The 13,143-nt window shown below is 39.5% G+C and overlaps 1 protein-coding gene across 2 annotated transcripts in view; it reads right to left on the bottom strand.

The window, feature by feature from the left end:
• The window catches only part of MARCO (macrophage receptor with collagenous structure), a 32,791-nt gene extending 20,576 nt beyond the window's left edge, over nucleotides 1-12,215 (bottom strand). For both annotated transcript variants that reach the window (XM_029225868.1, XM_029225869.1), the window contains exon 1: nucleotides 12,089-12,215. In XM_029225868.1, coding sequence (XP_029081701.1) covers nucleotides 12,089-12,197 — 109 coding nt within the window. In that variant the 5' untranslated portion in view covers nucleotides 12,198-12,215. The remainder of the gene's footprint in view (nucleotides 1-12,088) is intronic.
• Nucleotides 12,216-13,143: the final 928 nt, after the last annotated feature.

Below are 13,143 nucleotides of genomic sequence, written 5' to 3'. Positions count from 1 at the left end.
CCTCATTTATGTGGCCGGGCAAAAAACCCCTGTGCACACATCCTTAGCTGGAAGAGCGCAGTCCTGTCAGCCTTTCTCACCGTCGAAGGCCCAGCACGGAACCTGCCACAGGGGTCACTCAATAGATGTACATCGGAGAAATTGATGAGTTAGCATATTTCAATTTCAAAATTCTGGGAGGGGGATGATTGTTCCTGTTTTACAAACAATGAGTGGGGTTTGGAACAGTCGAGAAAACCTGTTAGGTTATAAGACAAGAGCTGGAAATCACGTCTAGGCCTTTGTTTTCTTTTTAATTACAAAGGTAAAACGTGCTTAATATAATTCATCAAACAATATGGAGAGCATTTCAAGGATTAATAATCTTATAATTAATCCCCTGAGGTCCTAACCCGCTGAGGTAAGCTTTGTTAGCATTCTGGGTTGTGGCCTTCCTTCCATCTCCCCTTCCTCTCAGAAACTTACAAACTCACATCCTCCTAGATAGACTTGTTTTTTTTTTTCCTTTTAATTTTACTCTAATGACATCATGTTATAATTACATATTACAGTACATATCAATTATAGCACATGCGCTTTCTGCAGTGAAGGAGTTTTCCATGGACTTCCCTCTAGTTTTCTCAGTAGAGAGAGATTTAACTGTTCTCTTTAATAGTTGCCTCGTATTCCTTGAAGACACGTGGTTATGCTCAGTCTAGCACGGGGTGGTCCCCCCACCCCCATGCACCCCTGGAGTCTAGGCCCACACAGCAGCCTGAGTGAGTTCTCCAACACACAACCTGCTCCAGTCACTCCCTTGCCCTCAGCCCTTCAGCTCACTGCCCTCAGGACAAACAGCTCCCCCTGCTGGTTCACGTAGCCTGGCCTCCAGCCAGCTCTCCTATGGCCACACCTCCATACCTCACCTCCCTGCTGACACCGACCAATGGTCAGGCCAGACCACTGTGGTTACACCCTTGTGACTTCAGGCAGAGTATCTCCTCTGAATACCCAACCTCCCTTCCTTCTTTCTGCATAACTAATTCATACTCATCCTTTGGGAGCACAGTAGACCTTTTCCTGCTCCAAGGTAGATTCTCAGACTCCCCTCGGCTGGGTGGGACCTCGCTCTGCTTCCCCACATCACTGTATTTTTATCCACTGTGGCCCTGAGCACCTGAACTGTATATATGTTTCAGTATCCTCCATATGGCCTGGAAGTTTCTTAGGCTGTGTTCCAGCACCAACATGGTGTGCTGGAAAGATGGTGACGGGCTAGATGAATGGATGAATGAGTGGTTTGGGTGCTGAACTTGTACAGAGTTGAACATTTTGAAGTGTTGGGAGAGCATCAGGATGCAACTTAGGACCTCAGATGTCCATATAGTCATGATGGTGAAGATGGATAACATACAGAGGAAGCCTCACATTTAATAGAAGATGGTAGATGGTGAATACTATCTCATAGACAGCAACCAAACATGATGAAACATAGCATGCGATGGGAATAGAAAGATAAATTATGCTTCAGAGACACAGGTACCATAGAGGTCAGAGGTGGAGGTGAAGGCCAGCATGGAAGATAAAGATATTTTCGAATTACATGGTAGGACCATGGTGCAAGGCATTTGAGTAAGGATGATGAGAGGAAAAACAGACATGGTAGTGTGATGGGAGTAGTTCAAGCCCAGAATGCTTTTTAATTCAGAGCTATCGCCTGGCCTAGAGGCAAGGTATTTTAGAAACTGGGAACTTCAAATCTGTGAGCTGTGTCTAACTCACTCTATACAAAGCAGAGGATCTGATAAATTCTTTACCCTTATGTTGATCATTTCATCTCTTAGTGGTTAGAATAAACTGTCAAGGAAATACCTACCCTCGTTTGGGGTTGACCAATGAGCAAGAGTCGCTTGAGATGAGAGAATGAAAATTAAAAAAAAAAAAAAAAAAAAAAGCTTCAGGTGAATAAGAATGAGCTTACCTGGAGTAAACTATGGTTATTCTGGGTAGAGATTTTAGGGAAACAGGTTTTAGAAATTTGACAGCTCTATTGTCTGACTCACAGTGAAAATATGGCTCCAGAGAGAAATAAAATTTCAATTCCATAAAAGAGCTCAGTGAAGAAAAAAGGCTGCACACAAATTTTAGGGTTCCCAGGCCTTCTATCTCCCAACCCCTCACCAAGTGGCAGAATATGGCTTGGTAGGTGTACTTCTCTCCTACTGTAACACTAGTGGAAATCAAGTGGGAGCCCCTCTCCCCACATTCCCAGCACTGAGCTACTGGTGAGGCCCAGGGAAGTGGTCTCTGCCCTGTGGGTTTGAGGTCTCCCACCCTCTCCTTAGTAACACTGGGCAATGTAGAGCAGTGTCTTCTGCCCCTGCAGGCAGCACAAGCAAGGGGCAAGAACACCAATAGCACAGGGAACAAAACAGACTAGAGTAGTATGGTCAGGGCTCTGAAAATTAAATTGTGATTGGAACCATAGACCACAAAATGAACCAGAATCTACCTAATAAATCTAAATAGTTTATGTAAGAAACCTAAACCTAAAATCATTGAGATGACACAAATATTGGAATTATTCAATAAGGATTTTAAAGCAGCCATCACAAAAATGCTTTAATGAATAATTACAAATAAAACTTTTTTTAAAATGTCACAAAATAGAAGATATATAAAAGAACCAAATGGAAATTGTATAATTTCAAAACACACAAAAAAATTTTTTAACGTCACCACATTGGCTCAATAGTGTAATAAATACGATAAAGGAAAGAATCACTAATTCTTTCAGTGACTGATAGATAGATAGAACTAAATGATAGAGCAATAGAAATTGCCCAATCTGAAAAACAGAGAAAATCATCAACAAAAACAACAACAAATAAACAGAGCCTATGAGACAGGTGGATCAATAAAAAAGAAAAAAAAACCACATAATACTTATATCATTGAAGTCCCAGAAAAAGTGTGAAGCTGAAAAAATAATCAGAGAAATAATGGTAGCTGAAAATTTCTCAAATTTGGGGAAAGACATAAACCTACAGATCCAAGAAGTTGGGCAAATCCCAAACATGGTACATTCAAAGAAATCCATACCAAGACACATAGGCAAAAATCTGAAAAATCTAGATATAAAGAAAATTTAAAATCTGAAGAAAAAGAAAAAAATTTTGAAAGCAGCCAGAGAAAAATGGCACATTACCTATAAAGTGATACTAATTTGGAATATCAGCAGATTTTTCATCTGAAACCATGGAGATCAGCTAGGAGTGGCACAATATTTTTTGTGTGATGAAAGAAATGAATTGTCAACTATGAATGCATGCTTTAGCAAGGTATGGGAAATAGAGATTCTCAGATGAAGGAAAACTAATAGAAGTTATTGCTAGTAAACCTACATTTAAAGAATGGCTAAAGGAAGTTCTTCAAATAGAATGTTAATGATAGTAAGAGAAGGCTTGGCACTTCCGAAAGGAAGAACAAGAAAAAGGAAAGAAGAATGGGTAAAATACAGGGCTATATATTCGACCATACTTTTCCTCATGATTTTAAAAAATCACATTTGATGGTTGAAACAAAAATTATGATGCTGTCTGATGTGGTTCTCAGTGTTTGCAGAGGAAATACCTCAGGCAATTCATTTTAAAAAGTGAAGATAATAAAAGGACATAAATGGAAATAAGATTTCTACACTTTACTCAAAGTGATAAAATGTTGATACTAGTAGACTGTGATATGTTATGTATGTATATTGTAATGTCCAGAGAAACCACTAAATAAACTATTCAAAGAGATGCACCACAAAAATCTTATAAATAATTAAAAATAGAATTCAAAAAATGTGCTCAAGTAACCCATAGGAAGGTAAGAAAAGAGAAACAGATGAATGGGAAACAGAAGAAACAGAGAAAATACAAAATAGGATGGCAGATTTAAGCCTAACATACCTATAATTACTTTCATGTAAATAGTGTAAATATACCAAGTAAAGGGTAGAAATTGGCAAAGTGAATGGAAAAGCATGACCCAATTATAAGCTGTCTATAAGAAACCAAACAGTAGAGCTTCTATTCACATGAAACAGAATTGATACAACTGAAAGGAGAAATGGACAAATCCCAATTATAACTGGGGACATTAATACCCCATTCTCAGCAATTGATAGAAATTCAGCAAAGGTATAGAAGAACTGCACATCACCACCAACCAACAGGATCTAATTAACATTTATAGAATACTCCATGCAACAAAAGAAGAATACACATTCTTTCCATGCATACATGGAATATTTACTAAGACCATATCCTGGGTCATAAAACAAACCTCAACAAAATGTAAAAGAAATTAAATTTTACAGATGTTCTCTGACAATAATGGAATAAAAATAGAAATTAATAACATACAGACAGAAAAATGTCCAAACACTTGGAAATTTTTTTTAAACTTCTAAATAATGCATGGGTCATAGAGAAAGTCTCAAAGAAAAAAAAAATTTTAAACAGAACTGAATGAAAGTGGAAATACAACATACCAAATTATGGGCTACATCTAAAGCAGCACTGGAAGGGAAATTTACAGCACTAAAATCTTACATTACAAATGAGGAAAGATCTCAAATCAGTAAACTAAGTTCTTACCTCAAGAAACCAGGAAAGAAGAGTAAAATAACCCTAAACAACCAGGAAGAAAAGGAAATAATAAACACCAGAGCAGAAATCAATGAGACTTAAAATAAGGATACAAAAGAGAAAATAAAAAACAGAAATCTGGTTCTTTAGTGGCATGGACATATATACACTACCAAACGTAAAATAGATAGCTAGTGGGAAGCAGCCGCATAGCACAGGGAGATCAGCTCGGTGCTTTGTGACCACCTAGAGGGGTGGGATAGGGAGGGTGGGAGGGAGGGAGATGCAAGAGGGAAGAGATATGGGAACATATGTATATGTATAACTGATTTATTTTGTTATAAAGCAGAAACTAACACACCATTGTAAAGTAATTATACTCCAATAAAGATGTAAAAAAGAATCCAGTTCTTTGAATAAAATCACTAAAATTTATAAAGCTCTAGCAAGACAAAGATAAAAAGAAAGAAGACACAAATCACCAATATCAATAATAAAACAGGGTATATCACCACAGATGCTGCAGCCATTAAAAACAAAATAAGAAAATACTACCACTAACTATGCTCACAACTTAGAAGAAACGAAACAGTTCCTCAAAAATCACATACTACAAACACTCAACCAAGATGAAACAGATAATATAAATATCTACGCCCCTTAAATAAATTTAATTCATAATTTAAAATCTCCTATAAAAGAAATATCCACGTCCAGATGATTTTATTGAAATATCCTAACAAACCTTTAAAAAAAGAATTAGCATCAAATTCAAACAATCTCTTATGGATAACAGAAGAGTAGAGGACACTTCCTAACTCATTTTATATGATAAGTATTACCCTAATATGGAAACCAGACAAAGGCAGTACAAAAAGAAAACTAAAGATCAATATTTCTCATGAAATTTGATACAAAAATTCTCAACAAAATAGCAGTAAACCATATAAAGAAATGCACCAAAAGGATTTACAGGGGCTTCCCTGGTGGCGCAGTGGTTGAGAGTCTGCCTGCCGATGCAGGGGACACAGGTTCGAGCCCTGGTCTGGGAGGATCCCACATGCTGCGGAGCAACTGTGAGCCACAAATACTGAGCCTGCACGTCTGGAGCCGTGCTTCACAATGAGAAGCCACGACAGTGAGAGGCCCGTGCAACACGATGAAGAGTGGCCCCCGCTCGCCACAACTGGAGAAAGCTCTCACACAGAAACGAAGACCCAACACAGCCAAAAGTAAATACGTAAATAAATAAATTTATTTTTTTAAAAAAAGGATTTACATACCATGACTAAATGGGATTTCCAGGTATACAAGACTGGTTCAATATTAGAAAATAAATGTAATCCACATATCAATAGGCTAAAGAAGAAAAATCATATAATCACATAGTTGATGCAGGAAAAGCACTTAATAAAATCTAATTCATAATAAATTGTCATAATTATCACTCTCATAATAACAAATTTATAATAAACCTGTCAGCAAACTAAAAAAGAAGAGAACATCCTCAAGTTAAAAAAAAAAAAGAGAATCAACAAGCTATCTAAAGCTTACAGTTAGTCTTAATGGCGAGACAGAAAACTTCCCTCCTTAGGTTGGGAACAAGGCAAGGATGTCTGTTCTCACTCTCTTTTTCTGTATACAACTGGAAAACAAGTGCAAATCGAAATTTAAAACACAATGGTGGGACACATTGGCGCAGTGATTAAGAATCTGCCTGCCAATGCAGGGGGACATGAGTTTGAACCCTGGTCTGGGAAGATCTCACATGCCGTGGAGCAACTAAGCCTGTGCACCGCAACTACTGAGCCTGCACTCTAGAGCCCGCGAGCCAAAACTACTGAGCCAGCGTGCCACAACTGCTGAAGCCCTTGAGCCAAGAACCCGTGCTCCACAATGAAGAGTAGCCCCCCCCACCGCAACTAGAGACAGCCTACGTGCAGCAATGAAGACCCAACGCAGCCAAAAATATATAAATCAAATACATAAATTTATATTAAAAAATGGCATTTACAATTGCTCCAAAGAAAATGAAATATTTAGATATTAAATTTAACAAAATGTATACAGGATCTGTATACTGAAAGTTACAAAATCCTCATTAAAAAAAAAAAGACCTAAATAAATGCAGAAATATACCATGTTCACAGATTGTAAGACTGAACATAAAGATGGAAAGATATCAATTTTCAAACTGATCTAGAGGTGTAATATAATTCCTACAAAATCCCAGCAAGGTTTTCAATGGTATAAATTTATACCAAAATTTATATGGAAAGGCACAAGCCCCAGAATAGCTAAAATCATCTTGAAAAAGAATAACTTGTGAGAAATAATGTTACCTGATGTTCAGAGTTACAATAAATCTACATGATCAAGACAGTGTGGTATTGGTGCAGGGATAGACATGCAGATTAATGGGACAGAATAAAGAACAGAGAAATAGACGCACACAAGTATGCCCAACTGATTTTTGACAAAGATGCAAAAGTAATTTACTGGAGGAAGAAGAGACTGTTCAGCAGATGGTGTTGAAGCAATTGGACATCCATAAGCAAAACACACAAACCTTGACCTAAACTTTACATCTTATTAAAAAATCAACACAAAATGAACCACGATATTGTAATGTAAAACTGTAAAACTCTTAGAATTAAGCATAGGAGAAATCTTTGGGACCCAGTGCTAAGTGAAAAGTTCTCAGACTCGACACCAAAAGCACAATCCATAAAAGGAAAAATCAATGAATTGGACCTCAATAGAATGAAATACTTTCGCTTTGCAAAAGACTTTGTTAGGAGGATGAAATGACAAATTACAGACTGAGAGAGAATATTTACAAATTATGTATCTGGCAAAGGACTTGTATCTTGAGTATATAAAGAATTCTCAAAATGTTTAGTTTTAGTTTAGATTAGTCAAAAAACAAACAATCCAATTAAAACGCTGGCAAAAGGCATGAAGAGACATTTCACTGAGGAGGGTATACAAACAGCAAATGAACACATGAAAAGATATTAGCTATTAGGAACGTCATTAGCTATTAGGAAAATACAAATTAAGATTACAATGATGTATCACTATCACGTGTCTATCCAAATGGCTAAAATAAAAATAGTCATAATATCAGTTGCTGGCAAGGATTGTGAAACAGTTGTCCACTGCTGGTGGGAATGTAAAACGGTGCATCCACACTGGAAGAACAGATCAGCTGCTTCCTGTGATACTAAACATATATTTAGAGTCCAGCCATTGTACTTTCGGGCATTTATCCCAGGGAAATGAAAACTTGTGCTTACACAAAAACTTTTATGTAAATGGTCATAGCAGCTTTATTTGTAAGAGCCCAAAACTGGAAAAACAACCTAAATGTCTTTCAATGGGTGAACGGTTAAACCAACTGTGTACATTCATATCATAGAATAATACTCATTAATAATGAAGAACCAACTACTGATACATACAGCAATTTGGATGGATCTCAAGGGAATTATGCTATGTGAAAAAAAGCCAGTCTTTAAAAAGTTACATGCTGGGTAATTCTATTTATATAACTTTCTTTAAATAGCAAAATTATAGAAAGGAGGAGCTGATTAGTGGTTGCTGGGGGATAGTGATGGCTGTGCGGGGAGAGAGGGTATGTGCGTCTATGAAAAAGTATCATGTGGGAGATTTTTGTGGTGATGGAACTGATCCATATCTTGATTTTGGGGGTGGTTACACAAGTATACACATCTGATAAAATTGTAGAGGACTACATTCACACACACGAATGAGTGCGTGTAAAACTAAAGAAATCTAAATAAGCTCTGGGGGTTGTACCAATATCGGTTTCCTGGTTGTCATATTGTACTAGAGCTATGCAAGATGTTATCACTGGGGGAAAATGGGTCAAGGTCACAAAGACTTCACTGTACATTTGTTTTTTGCAACTTTCGATTGCAAAATTTTACAATTATTTCACACAAAAAAAGTGAAGAAACACCTCTGGGTAAAGTCAGATTTTTACAATTTACAATTATTTAACAATAAAAAGTGAAAAAACACCTCTGGGTAAAGTCAGATTTTTAAAAAATTCTAAGAACAAGTGACATGACAAAAAATAAAGTCAGAACAATGACATGAAATGAAAGAAGTCATATCAGCAAGGCTGACCCTGCATAGACTCCAGGGTTAAGGTTTGTTAGGAGAATATTTAAAATTAACTTCAGAGCAGGAAGAAGGGACAGCTAGGTCCAATGTTGGGGCCAATGCTTAGCGTTAATTAAAACAAACAACAAAAAAACCCATAACTTTCTTTCATAATTTGTATTTTTGGGGGTCTTCTCTGTCAGGAAGGATGTTCTTCAGATAGAAATTGATGGGAAGAAATATCATGAAGAAATGTGTGAGACCTGAAATAGTTGAGGGCTTTGGGTGAGAGGGCCAGATTACATTCCACAGACGGGCAAGAGGTTGCCAATGTGGTAACAGAACTTGAGAAACCAGACACATCAGGAGACTGACAGGAAGACCTGAGCCAGACAAATGCTCATATTTTCAAGAAGGTGAAAGGAGCGCATCCCAGAAAGATACGGTCCACAGGGACAAATGTGAATTCTCTCGTTCAGGCTCAAAGGCTCCATTGTTGAAGGGGAGAGGGGCTGATACTGGTTCATAAGGGAAGACCTGGGGTTTTGTTGGACTTTCAGGGCAGCAAGAGCCAGCAGTCTGTGGCGCCTCTTCAGAAAACTAAAGCAATCTTCAGCCTACAGAGAGCTAGGTAGGTAGATAGATAGATAGATAGGCAGATAGATGAATAGATAGATAGACAGGTAAATGAGACTGGAGCCATTTAGTGCTAAAGTAAGTAGTTTTTTCATCTCAGTAAAGCCCTGAGGGGGTAACTGTGTTACAGAGCCTCACCGTGAGTGCTGTCCACGATGGCACTCATCTAGTAAGTTCCATATGTTCTTTGTATGAGGAGGTAGAAGTTGTGAATGCATTTAGGAAAGTGTCCCATCCAAACTGGAGCGATTTTGGTCTGGGGTTAGATTTTTACTTCGTGGTATCTATAACCCCAGTCAGAAATCTGGGATTCACCCTTGACCCTTGTATCATCCTCACTTATCTTGTCCCCCCACTATAGTCCTACTGATTTGACTTTTTAAAAAAATATATGTATTTATTTATTTGGCTGCACCAGGTCTTAGTTGCAGCACGTGGGATCTTCGTTGCTGCATGTGGGATCTTGGTTGTGGCATGTGGGACCTAGTTCCCTGGCCTGGGATTGAACCCAGGCCCCCTGCATTGGAAGCATGGAATCTTAGCCACTGGACCACCAGGGAGGTCCCTGATTTGACTTCTAAAATTTCTCCAGAGCATTCTATTTTCCTTCCACACACCCACTGCCTCACATCATCTCTTGCTGCCAAGCTCGTCTCTGTCCTCAGGGTTACTCTTTCCAACTCGTCCCCCATCTATGAGGGTGAGTAACCTCAAGTGCAGATCACTGCCTCTCAGCTCAACTTCAGTCTCTTCAAAGCTCCCCACTGCCCTTGCCACTTACAAATTGGCACCTGCCATCTACCTCTACAAGGATTAAATCAGGAGCCACTGCAGCGGCTGACCTTCAACAACCCCTGAAAGGAGTTCAGGGTGGAGATCAGGAATGAGGCTCTCTGCGCTCTGGGAAAAACTGGCAGAGCAGGTCTTCAGAGAGTTAGATATTTCCAGGAGAAGATTTTATGAGCCCAATCCTTGCATCTCCTCGTATTTAGAAAAGTGCTAAAATCATTAGCAGTGACATCTGCTCCTTTTGACTAGCAATGAGCCTCTGCCAACATGTGTGCTTGACTGCACATCCTCCCTTCACTAAAGTCATATATAACACTGCCCTTCCCCCCTGCCTCTTTGGAGCAGTTTCTCAGAGCTATCTGAAATGTTGTCTCCTGGGCTAGAGTCCTCATTTTGTCCCAAATAAAAATTAACTCACATCTCTCACATTGTGCTTTTTCTTTTTTCTTCAGTAGACACTCTCAGGATAAAGTCCAAATTAATTGGTCCTAGTCTCAATCCCCACTGAGCTCCCCCACCTGATTTTGACCCAACAATATGGAGCTATTTGTATTTTTTCTGAATATTCCTTGGGAAGGTGTCATAAACAGGTTGTGCCCTACCCCGGCTCCAGCCTCCATCTCCTTTCTCTAACGAATCCTTGCTATCCCATTAAACTTTAGAAGAGGTCTCAGCTCTGCCCTCCAGGGTCCCACATCAGCTTAGATCTGTCCATAAAGTCCTGTGCAAATCTCAGTGACAGCCAGTAATGAACTGTATAGAAATGGGTTATGAATAGGCTCTCTCTGCCACCTTCCATCCAACATGACTGTGGGCTCCCTGGGGCCAGAGGCTGGGTTGATCCATGTCTATTTTCTCAGTGCTGAGTGCAGTGTCCAGCATGGAGTAGGTGCCAAATCTGTTTGATCACCTGACTTTGCTTGAACATTTTTAGTATCTTAAGAAGGCATGTGTCCAGAACACTGCCTTCTCCAAAGTTCTGAATAACCAACAATTATTAAAGTCATTTGCACTCCTGCCTTCTCTGTTACCCCACTGTGAACACCTAAAGGCAGAACGCTGGACCCTTAATCTTTGTACCCCCATAATTCCAGCCACTGACCTGAACAAACAGACCCTGGGCGAGAGGGACAGTCAGGTCAGGGGACAGAGCTGCAGTTATTCCTGCACATACAGTCTCCAGAAAAGAGAGTGGGAGTGGGAAAGACTGATCAACTTGGAAGAAAATTCCAAGAGGATATTCTGAAATGGGAAATCAGAGATCTCCTGTGGAAAGCACTCACCAGTGACTTTGAATGCTACAAATTCTAGAAGATTTAAAAAAATGCATCACCTGTGTAACACTGAAGGAGAAAATAAAACAACAGTTGACTGAATTTTTAAAATCTGAGTTTAATCTAAGACAGACTAATTATGAAGCTGTAACATACCCTAGCCCATACCAAATGGAGAACACACTCCCCGAGGAACACATGAGTTTTCACAGAAGACATCTTAAAGAATTTTAACAGAATTGCATTAAATAAATATGACACTTGGCTTCAGTTTTGTGGAACTTTTTCATCCCTCTTGTTTTGCATTGTCCTTTCATCACACACGTCACAAACATAATCTGTGTGTCAGAATGAGACACTAATAAAAAGGAGGGACATATAATAAACATTAGCATTAATTGAAGGGAAAATATTTAAATACAGTTTAAAGGAGTCACGAAGCTAAAAAAATCCCTGTATGCTAAAGACACAGCATCTATTACTAGCATTATACAAATTTCCAATGGAAGCATGGAGGTATTCCAGAAATGTATTATTGATTCTCTAAGGTGCAGACCTAGACTTTCAATGGACTTGTCTATTCTTATGCCGCCAAGAGAAAGACTACATCACAGGCAATGTCATTACTGGGGACTAGTACTTTACCATTAAGTTCAAAGGTCTCCATTGTAGACAGCATGGTTTGGTCCAGAGTCGTTCTTTCTCTGGCGCTAGCTGAGAGCTCTTTCTCCTTGAGAATTTCCTCATTTTCCATTGCTAAGTTTTATAGATGGCCAAAGTCCTGGAGCCAGCAGAAATGCTCCCCACAAGAGGAACCACTCGGGGAAAGATTGTTCCCTTTTAACTACTGCTGCTACTGGTGGAGCACACAGCACTTCCCTTGGCTCTGATTTCTGAATTTGCAAAATGTTTCCTGACATGATCAGGCTTAGGTATTTCTCAAACACGGGCTATTCACATGTGGAGCTCCTGCTTATTGCAGCTGCTTGTTAAAGGGGGTGTGGGGAGTTGGGACACAAGTCACAGGTCCTTGAACCCACTCCTTGCTCCCAGGCCCCTGAGAGCAGAGACGATGACCCCCCGCACTTTCTCCATCTGTCCAGGCCCTGCCATCATCCCAGACCCAGTTTATTGTCGTGGGACCTCTCCAACCCACAGTGAAACCTGCCTCCTCTACTTCAACCCTTAGAGTTCATCCTTGCTACTCAAAGTGTGGGCCACGGACCAGCAACGTCAACATCACTTGGGAACTTTTTATAAAGGCAGAGTCTCAGGTCTCACCCCACAAAGACTGAATTCAAATCCACAGTTTAAAAAGGTCCCCAGGTGGTGTATGTACACATTCAAGTTGGAAGCGCCTGGCTCTACCCCATACATTTTAGTGTTTAAGTATGTTTCCTCTCATAGCTTTCCTGTGTTCTCTCTGTGTGCGTGCACATGTGTGCTTGCTCTGGCCCCAGTAAGATCTGAGCTACTTAAGAGAAACCCCTTTGCTCTGCCCCCTACACCAGGCACTCCCCACCAGGGAGGTTGTATAGCACAGTAGTTAAGAGACAGACTCTAAAATCTTGAATGCCTAAGTTCCAATTCCACCTCCTGCAAGCAGCTGTGTGACCACGGGCAAGTCATGTTAGCTTTGAACACCTCACTTTCCTTGCTTGTAAAATAAGGAAGGTGGTAATGATTTTTGTGTGCATTAA

Source organism: Monodon monoceros, unplaced genomic scaffold (assembly GCF_005190385.1).
Source record: "Monodon monoceros isolate NGI ecotype Baffin Bay Population unplaced genomic scaffold, NGI_Narwhal_1 Super_Scaffold_16, whole genome shotgun sequence".
Classification (NCBI taxonomy): domain Eukaryota; kingdom Metazoa; phylum Chordata; class Mammalia; order Artiodactyla; family Monodontidae; genus Monodon; species Monodon monoceros.
Note: the sequence above shows the minus strand (reverse complement) of the source record. Positions and strands in the feature narration are given on the sequence as shown.